This window comes from Leptosomus discolor, chromosome 18, assembly GCF_034619465.1.
Source record: "Leptosomus discolor isolate bLepDis1 chromosome 18, bLepDis1.hap2, whole genome shotgun sequence".
In the NCBI taxonomy this organism is placed as follows: domain Eukaryota; kingdom Metazoa; phylum Chordata; class Aves; order Leptosomiformes; family Leptosomidae; genus Leptosomus; species Leptosomus discolor.
Genome location: NC_141408.1, coordinates 14,372,690 through 14,391,914, shown reverse-complemented (window position 1 = coordinate 14,391,914; position 19,225 = coordinate 14,372,690). Strand labels below are relative to the sequence as shown.

The 19,225-nt window shown below is 47.5% G+C and overlaps 1 protein-coding gene across 6 annotated transcripts in view; it reads left to right on the top strand.

Moving 5' to 3' along the window:
- The first annotated feature begins 2,270 nt into the window (after positions 1-2,270).
- The window catches only part of MSI2 (musashi RNA binding protein 2), a 257,243-nt gene continuing 240,288 nt past the window's right edge, over positions 2,271-19,225 (top strand). For all 6 annotated transcript variants that reach the window (XM_086475065.1, XM_086475064.1, XM_086475063.1 and 3 more), the window contains exons 1-5: positions 2,271-2,332; positions 2,545-2,585; positions 2,774-2,855; positions 3,256-3,340; positions 7,565-7,606. In XM_086475065.1, the coding sequence (XP_086331191.1) occupies positions 2,271-2,332; positions 2,545-2,585; positions 2,774-2,855; positions 3,256-3,340; positions 7,565-7,606 (312 nt within the window). The remainder of the gene's footprint in view (positions 2,333-2,544; positions 2,586-2,773; positions 2,856-3,255; positions 3,341-7,564; positions 7,607-19,225) is intronic.

Genomic DNA, 19,225 nt, shown 5'->3' with positions numbered 1-19,225 from the left:
ACCCCAGGAACCACACTCCTGACTAGTAATTTCCCTGCGATTATTAGGAGAAATAGCTAGGATCTAAAGGAGGCTCAGAGCAGGGAGAAAAAGACTGTTCTTTAATCCCCCCCCATCCATTTACTTTGCACGTTGGTGCCGCTCGCCCCACTGGGGCAGGGCCGGGTCAGCTCTTCTCCCGGCCAGAGCAGCCGGGGTCTTCCCTGCCCGCTGGTGGAGCCCCGAGGAGGAGGAGCACAGAGGCCCATGCTGCTGAACCGGGATTCAGCACTTCATGATAAAACAAAACCTGTAAAGGGAATTTTAATCAGATTTTTACAGTGGTCGGCATCAAAAAATGAAGATGACCATTTCTCTGGTAGGCCTGACCTACCAGACCCGTGCACGTCCTCTAATTTGCACCTTGTTCATTAGTCAGCTGCTGGAAAGTACATTTACACTCTGCCCCCACCCCAACAAAAAAAATAATAATTGCTGAGCTCGAAATAGTTGGCGACTGCAGAACAGCTCTTGCAGGCAGAGCCGCCAAGCTGGGAGGGCTTCGGTTAGGACGCGCTTGGTCTCGGGCGAGCTGAGCTACTCAAAATCGATGGATGTTTCGGAAAATGTAGGGCAACGTGGCTCAGTCCCGTTGGGCGGGCGGCCTGCGCTCCTGCTCAGCGCTTCTTAATTTAGGTGAAACTGATTGCTTTCACCTTAGATAATTACGACAATACTTGGCAGCCCCATCGCCGCTTCCGTCTGACGCTGCGAAGAGCCGTTCAAACGCTGAGTGTAAAATGTACCAGCTGAGGGTAAACGCTGTCACTTGCGCTGGGCTGTGCCCTTCTGGGGCCCAAGGCTGCAGTGGGGACCCTCAGGGTGCGGGGGCACCGGGCTGCAGGAACCCCAGGGCGCGGGGGCATCGGAATGTGGGAACCTTGGGATGTGAGGGTACTGGGATGTGGGTGCACTGGGATGAAGGAACCCTGGGATGTGGGGGCACCAGGGTGCCGGAACCCCAGGACGTGTGGACACTGGGATGTGGGAGTCCTGGGGTGTGGGGGCATTGGGATGCAGGAGCCCCAGGACGCGGGGACAACCGGGATGCGGGAACCGCAGAATGTGGGGGCACTGGGACACAGGGCCACCAGGGTGCCAGAACCCCAGAACAAAGGGGCACCAGGATGTGGGAATGCCAGAACTTGGGGGCACTGGGATGTGGGAGCCCCAGGACATGGGGGCACCAGGCAGCTGCTCTCTTTGAGCAGCCCTAGGAGGCTGCAGGATAACCCCCGGGGGTTGCAGGGTGGGGCTGGGCGCGGCGCCCAGGCCAAGGGCAGAGCTGGTGCCCATCGACGCCCCAGGTTTGGTGACGGGGTAGGTGACACCTCACAGGAAGGCCTGAACTTCTCCCTAGTCCCTAAAGATTTGGTTCCCTTCGCTGGACACCCACCTCCCCCCGCCACCAGGCGCTTCCCAGGCCCTGGAATTATTTCTTTGACGTGGCTCTGGCCGCGCCGAGGGGGCAGCAGGGCAGGGGGGATGGCGGGAAAGCCCGCACCTCCCGCCACCTTCACCGCAAGGGGACGTATAGATCCCCCCACCTCAGGGCTCTGCTTTGCGGACCGGCCCCGCGGACACGCGCGGGCGCTCAGCGGCGCCGTGACGGGAGCGGTGCGTTACCAACCGCAGGTTCCCGCCGATAGCGGCTGCCGCGCGCGCGGGGAGTGGGGTTTGTGACGGAGGGGGGGTGGTGGGCGCGCGCGCGCGCGCCCGCGCCCGCGCCCGCGCGCGCGCCCGCTCGGCGCTGCTCGCCCGCGGGTGCTCGCCGCCGTGGGGCGCGCGCGGCGGTGACGTCACGGCCCGGGCCACGCGACGGCGGCGGGCCCCGCCCCGTGGCGCGGGGGCGGGGAAGGAGGGGAGGGGAAGGCGCGGGGGGGGGTGGGGTGGGGGGGGGGAAGAGAGGCGGCGCGGGATGGAGGGAGGAGAGGATGGTGGCGGGGGGAGGGAGGGACGGCGCGGCGCGGCACTGAGCTAAGCCGATCCCACGTGTGACGGATCTGGCTGCTTCCCCAGCGCCTCTCCAGTGAGATCCTCCGGTAGCGGAGGGAGGAGGAGGGGGGAAGGGAATAAGGGGGGAAAAAAAAAAAAAAAAAAAAAAAAAAAGGCTAACCAGAGCGAACCGAACCGTAACCGGACCGGGGGGGGGGCGGGTTGGGCGGGCGGGGGGGGTCCTCTCAGGGGCTCTCGCTCGGAGCGGCGCGGATCGCGGTGGGCTCCGCGCGGCCATGGAGGCGGACGGGAGCCAGGCTACCTCGGGGAGCCCCGGCGAGGCGCAGCACGACCCCGGGTAAGTCGGCGGGCGACGGAGCGCGGAGCGGAGCGGCGAGGAGCGGGGCGGGGGGGGTGGGGGGGCCGGCCGACCGGCCGGCCCCCCCACCCCCCCCCCCCGCCCCGCTCCTCGCCGCTCCGCTCCGCGCCCCTCCGCGCCGCCGTGAGGTGCCCCGTCAAAATGGCCGATCCCGCACCGGCGTTCAACTCCGCTCTCTTCTCTCCCTCCAGCAAGATGTTCATCGGCGGCCTCAGCTGGCAAACCTCACCAGGTAAGGACCGCCGCCCCCCCCCCCCCCCCCGTCGCGGCTCCCCCCCCCTCCTTCCCCTTTCCCCACGCGTCCCGCCCCGCGTGGGCCGCGTCCCGCCGCGCCGGGGCCTGCCCGCGCCCCCCCCTCTCGGCCCCCCCCCCCTCCCCCTTTCCCCTCCTCTGCCTCTCTGCTTCTCTCTCTCTCCGCAGACAGCCTTAGAGACTATTTTAGCAAATTCGGAGAAATTAGAGAGTGTATGGTCATGCGGGACCCCACCACCAAGCGCTCCAGGTAAAACCACCGCCCACCCGAGCGCGGGTTGACAAACTTCGCGAGTTGCCGCCGGGGCGGGTGGACCCCGGCCCCTCACAACACACCCACCACCACCCCCCCCCCCCTCTCCCAAGTCCCAATTCCCCATCCCACGCGTGGCCCGTGGGGCTTTTGGGAAGGTTTCTCCGCATCCCTCCAAGCGGAGAGGAGGAAACAAAGCGGCCGGTGGAGGCGGAGAGGTGCAGGGGCGGCCGGGTCGGGGCTGTCCGCCCTCCCTCGGCACGGGAGGCTTTGGGGAAGGGGAGAGGGGGGGAGAGAACAGCGATTTATTTTGATGACTTCTCTCCTTGTCTCTAGTTCTCATCACTGCCCTCCCCCCCCGCCCCATCCCCATCCCCTCGCTCTTTGTCTCTCGCAGAGGCTTCGGGTTCGTTACGTTCGCGGATCCGGCGAGTGTAGACAAAGTCCTGGCTCAGCCCCACCACGAGCTGGACTCCAAGACGGTAGGTCGGGCGTGGGGCTGCCCTTCCTCTGCGGCGGTGACAGGCGACCTCGCGGGGACCCTGCCCTCGGCCGCAGCGGCGACTTGGGCTGGCTTTTTGCGGGGCGGTGTCAAGCTGTCATTGAACCGGGGCTTTGCGTGGTTGGGTTTTTCCTTTTGATCCTATAGTCCGCCTTTAACTTACAAAAAGCGGTAACTTTCTTTTTTTTTTTTTAAATTTTTTTTTTTTTTAAACCCGAATTTACCCATACCGACCGATGGCTCCTCCCCCAGCCTTGTATTTTGTAGAGCGGTGACATTGAAAAAATTGTAGAGTAAAATCCAACTTTTCTCCACTGTTCTGCTGCAGAATGCTTTCTGCAGGGAACTTTCTGCTTCTTTTGATTGATTATTTATTTATTGGTGCGTGCGTTTCAAGGTGGGAGTGACTCGCTGTCAGATCGTAAAAGCTGCTTCTAGTGTCATTTCCCAAAGTCATTTTTTGGAGAGATCCCCCTCACCTGTGATGTCAGGGCCCTTATGAAACGCATTAATTTATGGAAAGCTATGTGAGAGCTCGAGAGTAGATGTGGTAGAGAAGCACAAGTCCTAATTTGTTGTTGTTTCTCCAGAGCTTTTTGCTACACTCAGTCTCCAGTGGATAACATAAAGAAAATGCTCATGAGATTCAGCTGATCTGGGTTTTTTTTTTAATAAACATTACAATTGTTTTTTTTCTTTTTATTTTTTTTTCCCCTAGTAAATAAATCCAGACATAAGTTTGCCCCTTGACCTGATAGGGTATTTTCAGTATTGGGTCAAACAAAAGGCATCAAGCGTGTGTAGCTTTAGGCCCTGTTTTTTCTTCCTGTGATCAAGGCCATGCAAAAAAGATGAAGTTTTGTGCCTTGTACTTTGTTGCAATTTTAAGCCTCAGCAAACCTGGAAGGGGAGCGGGGAAGGACACTGGTAGAGGTCATTATTGCTTTGGTACTGATCGGTCTGAAGGGGGTTGTGTTTTGGGAGGGCAGGATCGTGTTGGTTTAACTGTCTGGCAGAGAGCTTCTGCTGGACCTATCGAATGTGTTCGTTGCTGTAACTGTCTTTTATAGTATGTATTCTGGATCTTAAAGGTTTTATTTTAACATGAGCATGGTGTTAGGAGGAATCCTGTCTCGGTGCTGGAACATCTTGTGTGTGCCTGTGTCTGTGAGATTACAGCTAAATGAAGAGTAGAAGAAGCAGGGAGCAAACATGAGTGTTATGATTTTTAATGTAATGTAATTTATATGAAAACAGAAAGCCCGAAGCTCTCGTAGAAGCAGGTGAAATCTAGTGTTTTAATTCGACCTACAAATTCTGCTGGGCTTGTCTGAACACGTAGCCCATGCTTTCACATGCCTTAATAATTTGATTTTAGGTTTAATCAGATATGGTAAGATAACTGATTCAACTGTGCTCCTGAGATTAAACTCACCAGACTTTTCATGTACAGCTATATTCTCTATGTGTTTTTAAAGATAAATTTAGATAAGAAGAACAAAGGCAAACAGTATCTCGAAGGAGGGTTTAAAAAAAAAAAAGAAAAATCATGGGAGGACACCCTGTCATATTTCTGACTATAATTAGGTCCTCCCCCAGCTTTTTTCCTGTATCACAGTCTAGTCCCTGCAATGTATTAATTTGCTCTTCTCTGGGGGAGGGGTGAAAAGCTTGACCAGGACAAATTTGCTTCAGTTTTAATTGTGTGATAATGATGGAATCAAGCTAAATAGGAAATCGACCTTAGAATCAGTAACGCAGCTTAAAAGTAAAGCATAAAACTAGCCAGGTTCCCTTTCAGCCGTTTATTTGTAGACGTGTTATAGTAACTGTTCTTTAGTATAACATAGCATTTGACTCTGTTTCAACGTTCAGCACAGGAGGCAGATCGGTTGGGTATTGGCATGGAAACGTCGCTCTTGTTTACAGTTACGTTAAAAGCTTTGTTTAGGTAATGGCCATTCATATCAGAAATAGTATTATAGTCATTTCCTAGAGGACTTGTAGATACAGTAAGTAGAATTGTACCTAACTAACTAATTTTTTTTTTTTGGTAGAAGTTTGGTTTTTGTTTTTTTTTTTTTGTTGTTGTTGTTTAAATAGTTGACAGGGATATGCAAAAGGTATGGATTTGCCATGCTGATCGCTAGTGTTCATCTCCAAACGCTGATGGTGTTTATCTGAAAGGTTTTGTGCAGGAAAATTCAGTTATTTAAGAAGAGCTGTTGCTGTGGTGGAAAGAACTCCAGGCTCTTTGAGCTGACCTTCAAAAATGAATGTGTTGCTTTAGAGTTTTAATGGTTCTTCCAACTTTTTACCAGTGGGGCTTTGCAGTGATGTCCTTCTGGTGGGACTGGTGTTCTTTGTTGAGAAAGCTTTCACTTTTGAAGCAAATGTAGAAATGTGCTTATTTGCCTCCACCTTTGGGTATCGCTGTGGAAAATCCGTACCTGTTGTATTTCCCCAGTAGACAAATGCCTAGTCAGTGCTGAATATATTTGTAGATAATGTTAATCTCTATGAAAAGGTTAGCTTTCTAGATAAATAATTTTACTTTTTATGCTTTTTGAACAATAAACTGGCATATAATCGCTCATTTCTCAGGTATGTCTTAAAAAAGATACTACATTTGTATCTGATGTAGACAAATCAGTTTATCAGTTGCACATCAAATGTTCATGATATTTCCAATTTTGACAAATTAATTGAGTAAAACTGCTTTTTAGGAGAGACACGTGGTTATTTATCAGTGACAGGAATATTTATCCCCACAGGAATAACAGTACCAAATGGAAGTGCCTCCTTTTCCTTACCAGGGTTAGCTTGAGAGGGAAAAAAACCCAACAGAAACCAAACCCAAACTATTAAAGAAAGCCTCTGCTTCTGAATATGCCTTAACACAGTCAGGATTAGTTTAATCAGTTTGTTACATAGTCAGAGACGACACTGAAGGCAGTCACAGGTTGCACAGTTGAGGTAGGATTTACTCCTTTAAAACATCCTTTTGCAGACTCTTGATTTGGAACCTGCCTGTCTGCAGGTGCTGCTAAAAACCAGGGGTGAAATCAGGCGCATGTAGGCATTTTGTTGCAATTTAAGCTGGGCAGTTGTTTAAAAGGTACGACTTTTATTTACATCCAGCCATGCCTCTGCGGTGGGGTCTCTTTGGTTTTAAGTGATTTTTTTTTTTTTTTTTTTTGAATGGTAGAGAAGAATCTCTTTTTAAAGATGACCCATGTGGAAGTTGTTTTTAAAATTGCAGAATTAGCATTTTGGAATTGCAGAGTGGACACGCTTTCTAATTTATGCAGCGCAATGGGAGTCAATGCTGCATCTTAAAGCAAGGGCGCGTGGGGTAAAACAAAGATATTTTTTTTTTAAAAAAAATTTTTTTTTTTTCTTCCTTTTTGTCTCTGTGGTGGTGTGCTTCATTCCAGAATGCTTTAGGTAACTCCTTCATGGAAAACCTTTTTTAAGAACTTGATTTCTTCTGGTTTAAAATGCCTGTATGTCTTTTTTGTGTCTCGCTCTGCTTTCTTCCCACCCCTTCCCATAAATGCCCCTTCGTAGTCCTTTGTTGCTCGCATGAGGGTGAGAAACTGGATCAGTTTGGCATATTCTGAAGGATAATCTTGTCCTTCTAATGTTTTGGTTTTAATAATCAAAATGTATGTAATTTGACTTTGTGTTTTGCCTTTCTTTTTTTGCATGCCGTTGCTAGTCAGTTGACAAAACAAAGCAGAAAAATAAAAGAAAAAGTAACCCCAAACCCAACTGAAGGAAGGTGCAGGTGTCAAAACCAACAGGTTAAGATCTCGGTCAGGAGTGCTGGGCCTCTTTCTGTGCAACCTCCAGAGCACGCAGGTAGCGTTTAACACGCAGTTTTGGTGGTGGAGGCAGCACCCAGAGACTAATACAGAGCTCAGGGAGAGCATGACTGGAGATTGTTGCCCAGAAGATGATGTAGGAGGTGTGCTGAAGAGGTGTTGTCTTCCTCTCTTCCCATCTCCCTCCCCCTGCCACCCCCCCTGCCCCAGACAAACCCAGACTGTGATCCATCAGTTCCGGCGTAGTTCTAGGTGACCTGGTGTGCTGAATTACAAGCCTGAGAAATGAGGGATTAATAATTCAGTGATTTAAAACCAAAATAATATAAATTGACAACAAAAGCTATCTTGTTGATTTCCCCTTTCTTTTTCCTCAGATTGACCCTAAAGTTGCATTTCCCCGACGAGCACAGCCTAAGGTAAGTAGGAGGATCGATAATAGGATTTTAGGCACACAGAGAATCATTGTTGCCAGGCAGTTCAGGTTTCAAACAGGGAATTGGCAATGAAAGCTTTTAAAGCCGGAGTGCATGGCGTCTTAAGGGTATCGGCGTATGGCTGTGAAACTACAGGAGAGCTGCTTTGTGCGATATTATGTGTCTCCAGTTTAACCGTCTCCTTGCAGAGTCCCGGTCAGTTGTGGCTGGCTGAAAAGCAGAGACTTCCCTGGTTCTAGCACGAGACTGTCGCTGCGTTACTAGCGTTTGTTATGCTATTTTACGCAATATGTTTTGCATAGTGTTTATGAAGAGCGTTTGGATTAAGTGCAGACTTCAGGCTTGTTTTGAGCTGAGCTTTCAGTTCTGTGGTTGTGATGGATGGGAATATATCTCTGCCTTCATTGTTTGCAAATTTGCTCTTGTATAACTTCAGAGATGTGTTTGGAGACTAATAAGCACTGGATAGCAAGTTTCTGATGAAGCTCTGAACTCTTCAGGCCATGGGGGATTCTTTTGCAAGAACAGTGAAACAATGAGCTTTAAGTCTCTTGGCCGATCAGGCTCGTTGGAGAAGTGACCTTCTTCTTCCAGGGCGCTCTTGCTGCAGCGCGGCCAGCTTCCACGTGGGGACAAAGATGGTTTAGCAACGCGCGGAGAGACTTCCATCTGCGTGCTTACTCTGAATTGTCGCTGGTGCCATTTCTCCTGGAGGAGTTGGTTGTGGAGTAGAAGTGGTTGTTGCTCTTTAGGCTGTGCCTAACAAAACCAGCAGATCGGTTCCAAATCCAAACGGGCGGTCAGTTGTATTTGAATTTTGAAAGCCAGAGGCTGAAAGAAAACTTTTGTAATTGAGTTTTTTTTTCTTTTTTTGGTTTGTTTTTGGGAGTATGTTGGAAGGACTTCGTTTAGCTGCTGTATGCCACTTGTAGACGCTCTAATCATCTTGCGTTACTTCGGTCTTCTGTTTAAAAACTGGAAAGACAAGGCTGCAACGTTGTGGATACAAGTCAAGGAAAAGTGGTTTAAAGTTGGTGGCAGGAGACTACTTGAACAAGTTCAGCCTAACACTTTTATTGCCTATAGCTCCTCATGAAAGCGAGCAGTTTAATAGTGTGTGGAACCATAATGTTAAATATTGTACGGAACATGCATCTAGGAAAAACAATGTGTAATTTAAAAGCCGTGGCATACAGCAGGAGAGGTGCCAGTGATTTCTTTACAAGGAAGGGAGAAAAACCCCAAGAGGACAACAAAGGCCAGCAGCCTACTTGCAGAAATTTTAAACCGAACTAATGTAGTTGAATATTTAGAGTTTCTTTTCTTCATAGGACATATCTAATAACTAATTAGTGAATAACGACATGCCTGGCTTGCTTCTGTGCCAAGCAAAGAGTTTATAGTTTGCAGGGTTTGTGGCTTCTGGATTATGTTGTTGGATTAATGCTGTCTTTAAGATACAATTTAAAGTTACTAGAATTTTGAAGGGTTTCATAATTAAAGTATGAAGATGATCTTGCTCTGTGACTGATGTTCCTTGCCCCCTTCCCAATACTTTTAAAGGCTTATTTACATTTTAAACTGTCTTCCATTACAGTTATCTGTTTCTACAGTGTTATTTGTAAAAGTTTATAGTGCTTACAACAGAGCTGTTAAGCTGTCCCATGTGATTTCTTCTGTAACAATAAAAAAAACCAGGGCATGTCTTACGTTGAGGATATTAGTGAGTTAAATTTTTGGGTTAAGGAATGCAAAATCAGGTTGTTTTTACAAAGGGGATTTTGTTTTTCTCCATGTAGGTGTTTTGTGGGTTTGGTTTTTTTTTTTTTTTTGGTAACGGACATCTTTCAAGTGTGGGGCACATCCTGGAACGTACGCTGGATTCCACTCTTAGCAGGAACTCGCTCTCTCTGGAGAGGTCAGCAGTCTCTGTCTCTGCTTTTTACACACTTGTGCTTTCTAAAGTGTCGGGGTTTCTACTGGGCACTTGGAAAAAAAAAATCTTAAGATTGAAAGGAGCCTTGTTAGGATGTTGGACAAAATCAGATGCAATAAAGAACAGATTATACATCGATTATGATGTATTATTCTGGACAGCATTTAATAATCTGGATTTTTTGTTTTCTGTTTTTTAATTAGATACTGAATTAGGGTTTTGGACTTTAGTTGTTTGCTTATCCCAGTTGAATAGCGAATGCTCAGCATTAAAATGTGACTGTATTTTAATTAACTAGCTAATGCTTGGGTCTGTGGAGAGTAATGGCATTTAATGAAATGTCTTTGTCTCTCTCTAGGTGTGAGGGGAGATACGTGTTTATTTATTTATTTATTTATTTATTTTCCCCTCCTCCTGAGTAGTCTTTCTTCCTGATATGTTTAGCAAAATGGGGACTGGGCTTTTTTCTGTGATCCCCCTGGCAGGGGCTGGGTGTTGAGGCAGAAGCTGAGGTGGAAGCCAGGCGGGGGGCAGGCAGACGTTCCAGCAACCTTCCCTCCCTCCGTCCCCTTCCTTGGGAGCCCTTTTGACCTGCCTCGGCACGATTAACTCTTCAGTGTCTGTGCTGGTTCTTGGGCGGCGTCCGCCTCCTTTGCCAGATGACATGCTCGCTGTGGTCTGCGGGGTCACGCTCACTTGTTTGTGCTGGTTCCTTCCCCCCTTCTGATTCACTTTAATTGGCTAGGCTTCCCCTTTCAAACCATAGCCCAGTAAAATGCTTTCTTTTGGGATTTTTTCAGCTGCATCTCCATGATTTGACACCTCTCTGGTGATGCAAATTGGTTACTGAGCAAGAAGTGGCAGGCTGTAACAGCAGAGCATTCTTCCCTGATTTCCTTAGAATGACCGTCGCAGAAAATCCTGGTGTCTGCCTCCAGTGGATTATGCCGTGATGTGTAATCCTGCTCTCCTTGTGAAGTCCAGGACAACTTGAAGCCATTGTTTTAGGAAATTTGCTGCAGGGGATTAAGTTGTTGAGGTTCTAATATGTGGCTAACAGCTTGATGAGAAGAATATACGTACGCTTTCTCGTGGTTGCTGTTCCTTGATAAAAATCTGTCTTGCTTCCAAGTGCTGGAAGGTACTTTGTAACAGTTGATCATTTATAACTCTGCTGTCTTAAAAAATCCTTAAAAAGCAGCAGTGATGGTGGGGGTTGTAGTCTTCTACCCCCTTTTGAATACTACAGACTACAATAATTTGACTTTTTAATATACATAGCCTGTCAGTTCTGACATCATGTGCTATATTAGGTTGGAGAAGCCTTATCAAATTTAGCATGTTCATTAGATATTTTCAAATGTAAGCAATTTCCTCCATCACTCCCCTGCCTTAGGGATTTATTTAAAAAACAAAACAAACCTGAAGAGCAAAAGGACAGCAGCCTCAGTCTGTGAAGAAGCTCCTTGGCCGTGAAAATATCTTTGTGTGACTTACTGGTATAGAAATTTGGACACTTTGTCATGCAAAGCCATGTATGAAACAGAGGCAGATAAAACTTCAGTCAAAGTTTACGGTTAGCGAGGCTGCCCACGGAGTTGTACTTTGTGCTCAGGTTCCTCCAGGATGGGACTGAAGTGCCTCCCGTTCTCCCCAACACTTACTGCCGGGGAATAATGCATATGGTTGGGAATGGCTCCGGCAAGTCAACAAGCTGGGAGCTCCTTGCAGTAGCATTCAGTGGCATTCGTTAGCGATGTGTATGTGACCTGCTGACTATAGTCTGTGTCCTTCCTCTTTGGTGGCCATTGAAAGAAAAGGCAAGCCAACTGCTGCTGCTGGCTGCTGGAGCTGCTCCTGTAGCTCGCTGGCTTGGGCTGCGCAGTGGGTGTTGGATGTCCAGTGTCCTGTCTGCCGAGGGCCCAGAGTTGAAGTGGTGGTTGTCAAGATTGCTATTTTAATTTGGAATCTGGTCTACGTGGGTTGGGTACCTTATTCTGGTGACCATTTGGTCACAAAACAGCAAAAGGGCTTTATTCAGTGAGGGAAGCCTTTTGTCTGATAATCAGATGGTGATGCCGAATGCTCTTGTTTTTATTAGATGTATCGTATTCTAACAGAGGGCAGTGCAGAACCGATAGCTGGTTCCATCGTCTCTGTGCTCCAGTCAGTCCGTGTGTCTGCGGACTGTGCGTACCGTGTCTGTGGACTGGCTGGTTTCCTGCCTGGCCGGGCACAAGGACTGTCAGAGGTGCAGTTGTGCACATCTGTTCCTTCTTCTTGGGCAAAACCCAGAGTGTCAACAACTCTCCTTTCATGTGAGTCGCTGCTGGTTAAACCCATGTGAAGCTGGTGATTCCAGAGCAGCAAATGGAGGGCATGCCCTTTTGGAATAACACCCCGGCTAAACTGGGATTTTTTTTTTTTTTTTTTTTTAAAGCTAACCAGTGGATTTGGATGTCTGATTCCAATTAAGTTAACTGTGGGTGGGGTGTCTGTGTCCCTTGGCTGCCTGATAAACGTGAGCCAGAGTAGCAGGGAGAGATTTTATTCCAAAGCAAATGATGGACCTTGAAAATCAAGAGCTCTGTTGTTTCCTCCCCTGCTCCTGCCTGTAAACTCCTCCAGGTTAGTCCCACTACTTCCCATCTTATTTTAAGTACTGGGTAGACTTTGAAGTCTTTTTCAAAAGAAGGTGAACTGAATGCACTAGCAGAACTCGGGATTCTTCCTTTCCTGCCACCCTTCCTTCCCCACCAGGCTGTGAAGACCAGCAAGGTCAGACCTTTTCCCTATGATTTTTTTTTTTTTTTTAAATTTTTAAATTCCCCTGCATTTGCAGGTCTGGATGAGTAAGACAGGAAGTATTTCCTGCTCTTGGCACTGGGCATAGATCTGTACCTCAATAATATCGCTGTGACTTCTGCATACAGATTAATATGAAGTCCTTACCAGATGGTATGAGGGATTTCTTTTTATGGTCGATGGCCAGTGTTTGGGCATCTTGTTTGTCAGCCAGCCTTGACGTAGATTGCTTGTCCAGGGTAAGCTGCTCCTAGAATTTGTCTCCCTGTGACATCAGATGGTTAAATGGAAAAGTTGATGAGTCTTGAGTCTTGGCTTATCAGCCCAGGTCTTCTCAGGTAATAAAGGATCAGGGTTTTGGGCTCAGATACTTGCTCTCTGCGATCTGTTCGAGGCAGAGCATGATCTCTGTTCTTGGATGCTGGCAGCCAGAGGAAGAAGTGGCTGTGCAAGGCGTTCTGTGGAGTGCAGTGAGTTTTGTCAGAAGCAAGAGCTGAGCTGGATTTTTGTAATTTTGTTGGTTTTGGAGATGTAAACATTTATTTCTTCTCCCCAGCCACTCAGGTAGACTGCTCACATTGTCCTTAATCCCCACAGACTGTCTTGTACTTGTGTAAAATGTATGTATTTCCATTACCATTGCCTAAGGAGGCCTTTCGTGTTAGGAATAGTCCTGATGTACTTTCCTTCCCTTTGACTTACTGCTAACTAAAAATTAAAATTGAACATCATCTAACATGGGATATTTTTGGTTTTGCTTCTGTGTGGTGGTTTGTTTTTTTTTTTTTTTTTTTTTTTTTTAAAAAGAGGATTCTACATACCCTGTGCTTTTCTGTATTGTTGGATTATTTTTAATGGCGTCTACCAGGTAACTTTTCAGCCCTGAGGCCTTGCTGCTTGGATATGCCAGGAAAGGGTCCGAAATGGGGGGGGTCAGGGAAGTGGAAAATGAACAGCTAACACCCTTGTGCGTTCCTTTCTGCTTCCAGATTGAGTACATCTCATCTGCAGAGTGCTGAGCCTTTATCAGCCTGGGGGTAGGTCTACTAATGACTGATCTAAAACCATCAAATTCATTTATTTGTCACTGGCAATGACAGGCCAGTTAATGCTAATGGATTCTTTTTTTAGCCTGTTGACTCTGGTGATAGTCTCATAAATGTTGTGAAATCCAAAGCATTAAGGAAACTTGTACCTTATTTTTAGAGAACTATTGAAACAGGGCAACGTGGTGTGTGCAGATCGAGGTATATGTTACATTGAGAAGGAAAAAGAACCACTCCTTTATTTCATTAAGCCATACATAGATATCTTTGCTGTTCTCAATAGTTATTTGAGTTTCCGATTTTATTTTAGTGTTCTCTTTAAACATGTTTTGGGTCATGCTATAGAGGGAGAAGTAGCTGTAAATAGAGCCAGTCATCTTGAGAAAAAACGGCTTGTTTCAGAAAATGGTTCATCTGCAGGGCCTGAATCTTCTCTGTCCCTATTGTGTGAAAGCACTTAAGCATATACTTAAGTTGGCATAAGCATGTGGGTAAGTGCTTTGCTGAATCAGGATGGACTAAAAGCACATTATTAAATGCTTTGTTGAACTGTGGAGGCTGTAGCAGAAAAAGATTAAAAGATTACTTTGTGTATTTGACAGTACTTTGTATATGGTCGGTCCTATCACTTCTCTTTCAGAGGTAGCCAGTTTCATCTCTCTCTCATTTCCCCCCCTCTACTAGAGGATCTAGCTCACAAGAAAATACTAATCTGCTGTTTCCTCAAAAAAGTGATTGCAAGGTCAGTGTAGCATCAGTCTTAAAAAAAATTGATAAAAAAAATCATTGTCTAAGTTTAATTTAGACTCTTGCCCTGCAATCACACATTCTATTTGCCTTAGTCGCTGGAATAATTCTGTAAACTGTGTGAGTAGTGTTCAACGTGGCTTAGGTTTCTAAGATATTATTGCTGTAGAAATTGTGGTTTGCTGAGTAATTTGAAAGTTAATGTGAACCTCTGTAGTCAGATCAGCATGCAGTATTAATAAGTTACTTCTAAACTCTGGCATTTTGCTGCTCTCCTGTTGAAAATATTTCCTTTATTTTTTGACTGCAGAGAAAATCTGAAGAATGTTAGGAAGTTGTTCTCCCCTGCTCAGTCATTTCTCGTGCTGGGACATCTGCAGCTGGGTGCATTGTTGTGACTGAGCAGGCTTAAATTAAGTATTAAGAATGTACTTTGGGCACTTTGTGTTATAAAGGACCCTACCCTGCTAAGTCTTAGGCAATTCTACACATGAGGAATAGTTCCAGAGCCCTCAGCAAGCACAGTTAGATGCAGACGAGGCTTCTTAATATGTTGGTGAAATGTATGTGGGATGAAGGGTGAAGGAAAAGAAGTATTGACAGCAGCAGAAAGTGTCGTTCCTTCTGCCCTTCCCTCCCCCCAGCAAAGACTTGCATTAATTTCCCATTGACTCTGATGTACAATAGGGAAGAGGTTTCAAGCTGACTGAAGGGGCAAAGGTCCAAGAAAACTGCTGTAGCAAGAACTGATGCAGAGTGACAGTAATGAGGTGGCCTGGCAGGTGGGAGGGAAAATGGTGAGGTGGGGGAAAGAAACTAATATCTAGTGCATTAAGTAGTTCCCAGGGTTTGAAGTTGTTAAGTCCTCTTGGTTTTATTTTCCTCTGTATGTGCCATGCTGCTCTGAGAGATGGCTGGAGCAAGGCCTCCTTGGCTGAGAATGTGGGCAGGGTCCTGGTGCAGCTCCAGTCCTCGTTGTTCAGGGCTGGGTTTCTGGGAGTGCTGGTGTCGCCCAGAGGATAGGAAATTCTTCTGTCGTGTCCCCAATCCCACGCTGTGCTGTTTTAATTTGTGTTTTGGTATTCTTGAGTCTGAGCTCATCTTTATGTTGTTCTGTGTGTCAGTTTTGCATCAAGGAGAAGGTGAGGAGCATGGGGTGAAGAAGTGTGTTGAAAATTTGATTTATTTAAAATAGGGACTGTGAAGTGCTGGCAAGACTTTGAGCTTCTTGAATGCTGGTGGAAACAGAATGCCTGCTAGATAGAGTCAGTAGAGGTTTTTTTAACAATTGCTGAATAAACATTGTTCAGGAATCTTCCTGAAGGGTAATTTGGTGTAGTGTGTAAAGAGGTTGCAAGGAACTGAGCATTTGTGCCAAGTATCTGTAAATCCCACAGGACTGAGAGGTATCGCTCAAGTCAGAGGCTTGGTTTGTGGCAAACGCTTGTCAGCTGCAAACCCTCAGCACTGACAGAAGGTTTGCTGTTTGTTCTACTGCTGGTAGAAGGTGTTGCTGAAGGGGACATTGCTAGTGGTTTTTCTGTAGTGCTTGCTGAAAGAGTGAAACTTCTGTATAGTTTTCCCCTTGGCCACGTTATCAATCATTTATGTTCAGAGACGCATTGGTGCTGTTCCCTGCTCTGAGCCCGAGCAGTGCATGGAGCCTGACACATGCACTGAGCATTTATCCTTCTGCCAAAGGTTTTCAAAGTGATGTAAATGAGTATAAAGGTGTTCATTTGCTGGTGAAGTTCACCTACTTCTGGTGTTGCATTAGGCAGACCTGCCAAGCCTATAGCAGCGCTGTGTGCTCAGTGAGTTGTGGAAGGGAACAGAAAACGTTGGAAGTATACCTGAAGTTAATGCTGAGATGTGAAGTGTGATAGGAATTTTCTGAGGACATGGGGATATTGCTGCTCCTTTTGGTCCAGGGCTGCTACCGACTGTTTTGTGGGATGGTTTCAGGCTGTTGCTCTCTGCCATGTCGTGAGGATCCCTGGGAGATCTCTCATGGGAGTCCCGAACAAACACTCCTGAGCCAGCTATGTCAGCTGCTTCTCCCTCTCCTCAGTGAGTCTCTAGTATAAGGTGTTTGGGGTTTTCTTGATTGATGTATTTGTACCAGGCAGCTCACCTTCTTCCCCGGTTGCTTTCTGTAGGTCGACTCTGTAACTCCAGCCCTGGATGGGTGGCCTGCCAAATACGCAGCATACCTAACGTTTGAACTCCACCGTGTTCAAATATTACTTGGTGAAAAAGCCCTTTGTAAAACGGACGGTGATAATGTCCCAGGACCACTGTTAGTGGTGGGTTAGTGGGTTTGACCACTGAGGAAGCACAGCGTCAGCGTCAGTGAGAGTTTGGTCTTTCTTGGCACAGCGTGTGGGTGCCCAAATAAGGCCCTGATGGGCCTGGTGCTGATCCTGCCGTTGAGCTTGGGAGAGGCAAGGGTCGGAGGAAAAAAGGGCAGCAGGGGATTATCCAAAGCATCTCGGCGTGGCAGGGAACACAGCCATTTCCTGATGCCCAGGTTCGGTACCACGCAGTAAACGGCCACCTCTGTCTGAGCGAGACGTTGGCAGCGGCCCTGGACGTTGCGGGGGAAGTGTGTGAAGCGAAGCAGTATCGTACACTGCCGGCCCTTTATGCGACTTCTCTTTGAGGGGTTAAGCTGAGGTTTTTGTTTTTTTTTTTTTAACGACTTTTGATTGGAAAATTTATAAGGGAGGCCCTGACTGGAGTGCCAGCGCTTCGGTGGGCGGCGGAGGCTCTAACTGCTGAGTCCTGAGGTTCCTGCCGTACCCTGGGGTTTCCGAACAGCAGCGGCGAGGCGAGGCCCCGGGGAGGAGGAAGCGAGATAAGGATGCTAGGCCGCAGCGTGTGAAAGGTGGTTTGTGGTATGAGTTATGGCTGATGCCGGTCACACGGTGGTTGTAAACTAGCGCGGGGCCTGGGGCACAGGGCTTGTGCGCTGGGAGGCAGCGGGGGAGACTGGCATTGGGTTTAGAATGGGCTCAGCAGTGCGTTGCAATGCAGGGTGGATCCTGGTGCCCTCGGTAATGAGAGGAGAGGAGGAAGCATGCTAAGCTGCAGGTGTCCTGGAGTCCCTCTGCCTCCAGAGAAGCGTTGGCTCCTCTCTTCCCTGCAGAGCTGGGCGCTCAGCCATGCCGGATGCTCCTCCGCCCCCGTGGTCCAGCTCCTGGAAGCTGGCTTTTTCCTTTGTGCTGCAGGACCGTACCCGTTTCTCTCTGTGTGGCCCGTCATTCCTCCTTGTTGGAGCTTGGAGGGATGGCTGGGCTGGTTCCTCTGTCTTACGCAGTCGAGGAGTGTGTCCTGACGTGCTTCCACTGCGAAGAGCAGCACCAGAGACAGGCTGCACTGGAACTGTGTGCCTCTGTTCCCCCTCTGCCTGCCGAGCGGGGATTTCCTGCCCTAGCTGGCCTGGGATCCCCGGGGTGGGTGGATGGCGGTGAAAAGAACCTGGAGAGAGTCTCCTGCCATAGTACCTTTGTGCTTTAAAGTCCTGACTCACCTAATCCCGTGAACTGTGATCAAAGCAGCAGGATATGCATGCAATGTGCCTAGCAATTTATGTATGAAGAGGGAGTTGTGATTATCTTGTGTGATTTTTGTGGTTTTTCCCTCTTTTTCATCTGGTCACATCCTCTATGTCATTAATCTTCCAGATCAAATAAAATGGTAGTTGAAAGTCCTCCATAGTTAGGATTCCCCCAAAGTTTTGTGAGCGTGACTTTGATTTTGTTGTAGTTATTAGAAATCAGTTTAGATTTCTGGACCTCTGTTTTGTAGGTATCTCCGGTGGATACTTTAGTAGAGGCGTTTCTCTCTCAATGAAGTATGTGTATGCAATAGGAAAAGAATAAAATACAGAATAGAAAAAAAATTAAAGCAATTTAGTTACCAGTCCGAAGGCTTTAATGCTAAAGAGCCATGAAGAAACTTTATTGGAACTATAATTGCAGACATAAGCAGTGATTATCTGTCTTCATGCTTTTATAGTCCCCATCACTGTCATCTGAACACATGAAGCTGATGAGAGTGTGTGTAGAACGTAATTCAGCTGATGCTGTGTAATCCTGATCTCTTGCAATATGTGGAAAGTAAAATAAAGTGTCAATTCATTTGAAAATGATGGGGAAAGAAAAAGGTGGGAGAGGACAAGTGTCCTTGCAGAAAACATAACCTTATTTCATCCAGCTTGCAACTGAAGGAATGCAGTTGACAGGGTAAGCATCTTGTATGGATGTGGTCAAAAGAAATTTTGCTGTTTCTTGATGTTTTTAGAGGTGTTCGGCAGGTGCAGCCCTTCATCTTTGGAGGGTGCCTCCCTTTGTTTCCTTGAAATGTTCTGAATTTGCTCCAGCTGAGAGAAGGACAACAGCACCTGTTTGTCTTGTGTTTCTGAGAACTGGAGATCGTTGGATCGAGGCAGACAAATGGATGCTGCCAGGCGCTTCTTGAGGTGGAACAGAGATCAGAGAGCAAGTCCTGAATTCTTGGCCTGATTACTGGTGCTGGTTATGCAGGTGAAAATGTGCTGTGGGCTGTAAAGAGGAAGAGGTAATTTGGTGGTTGTGTGCAAGATTCTTTTCATGCTGCTTGGCAGGCCTAAAGATCTGAAATTCTCAGTATTAACTACCTGGTAGTTTTTGGTGAACTCACTAGGCGCTTCGGAGAGCTGCGTACATGACATGGTGCTGCTCTGCGGTTGGGGAGCTTGTGCTGCTGGTACCATCAAGTGACTCGCTCCAACGTGGCGTTCCTGAGCTGTGATCTGGTGTCCGTTTTGTAAAGAGGTTTTTATGTCTCCACTGCCCTAAGAAATGTTGAGTGAGAGACTTTCCGCTGCTTGGCGGCCAGAGTGGTAGCAGGAGCAGTATATGCAGAGCTCTGGCATTTTGCGTTGAGGTTAGTAATCCAAGATAGGGACAGGCTTAGATGGTTTGAGGTGACTTGATCCAGGCCAGTGTTACTAGTGTCCGCTTGCTGTCCTTTCTGCCCCGGCGTGCTCTCTCTGTTGGTGCTTTTCAGGCACGTGTGTTCGTT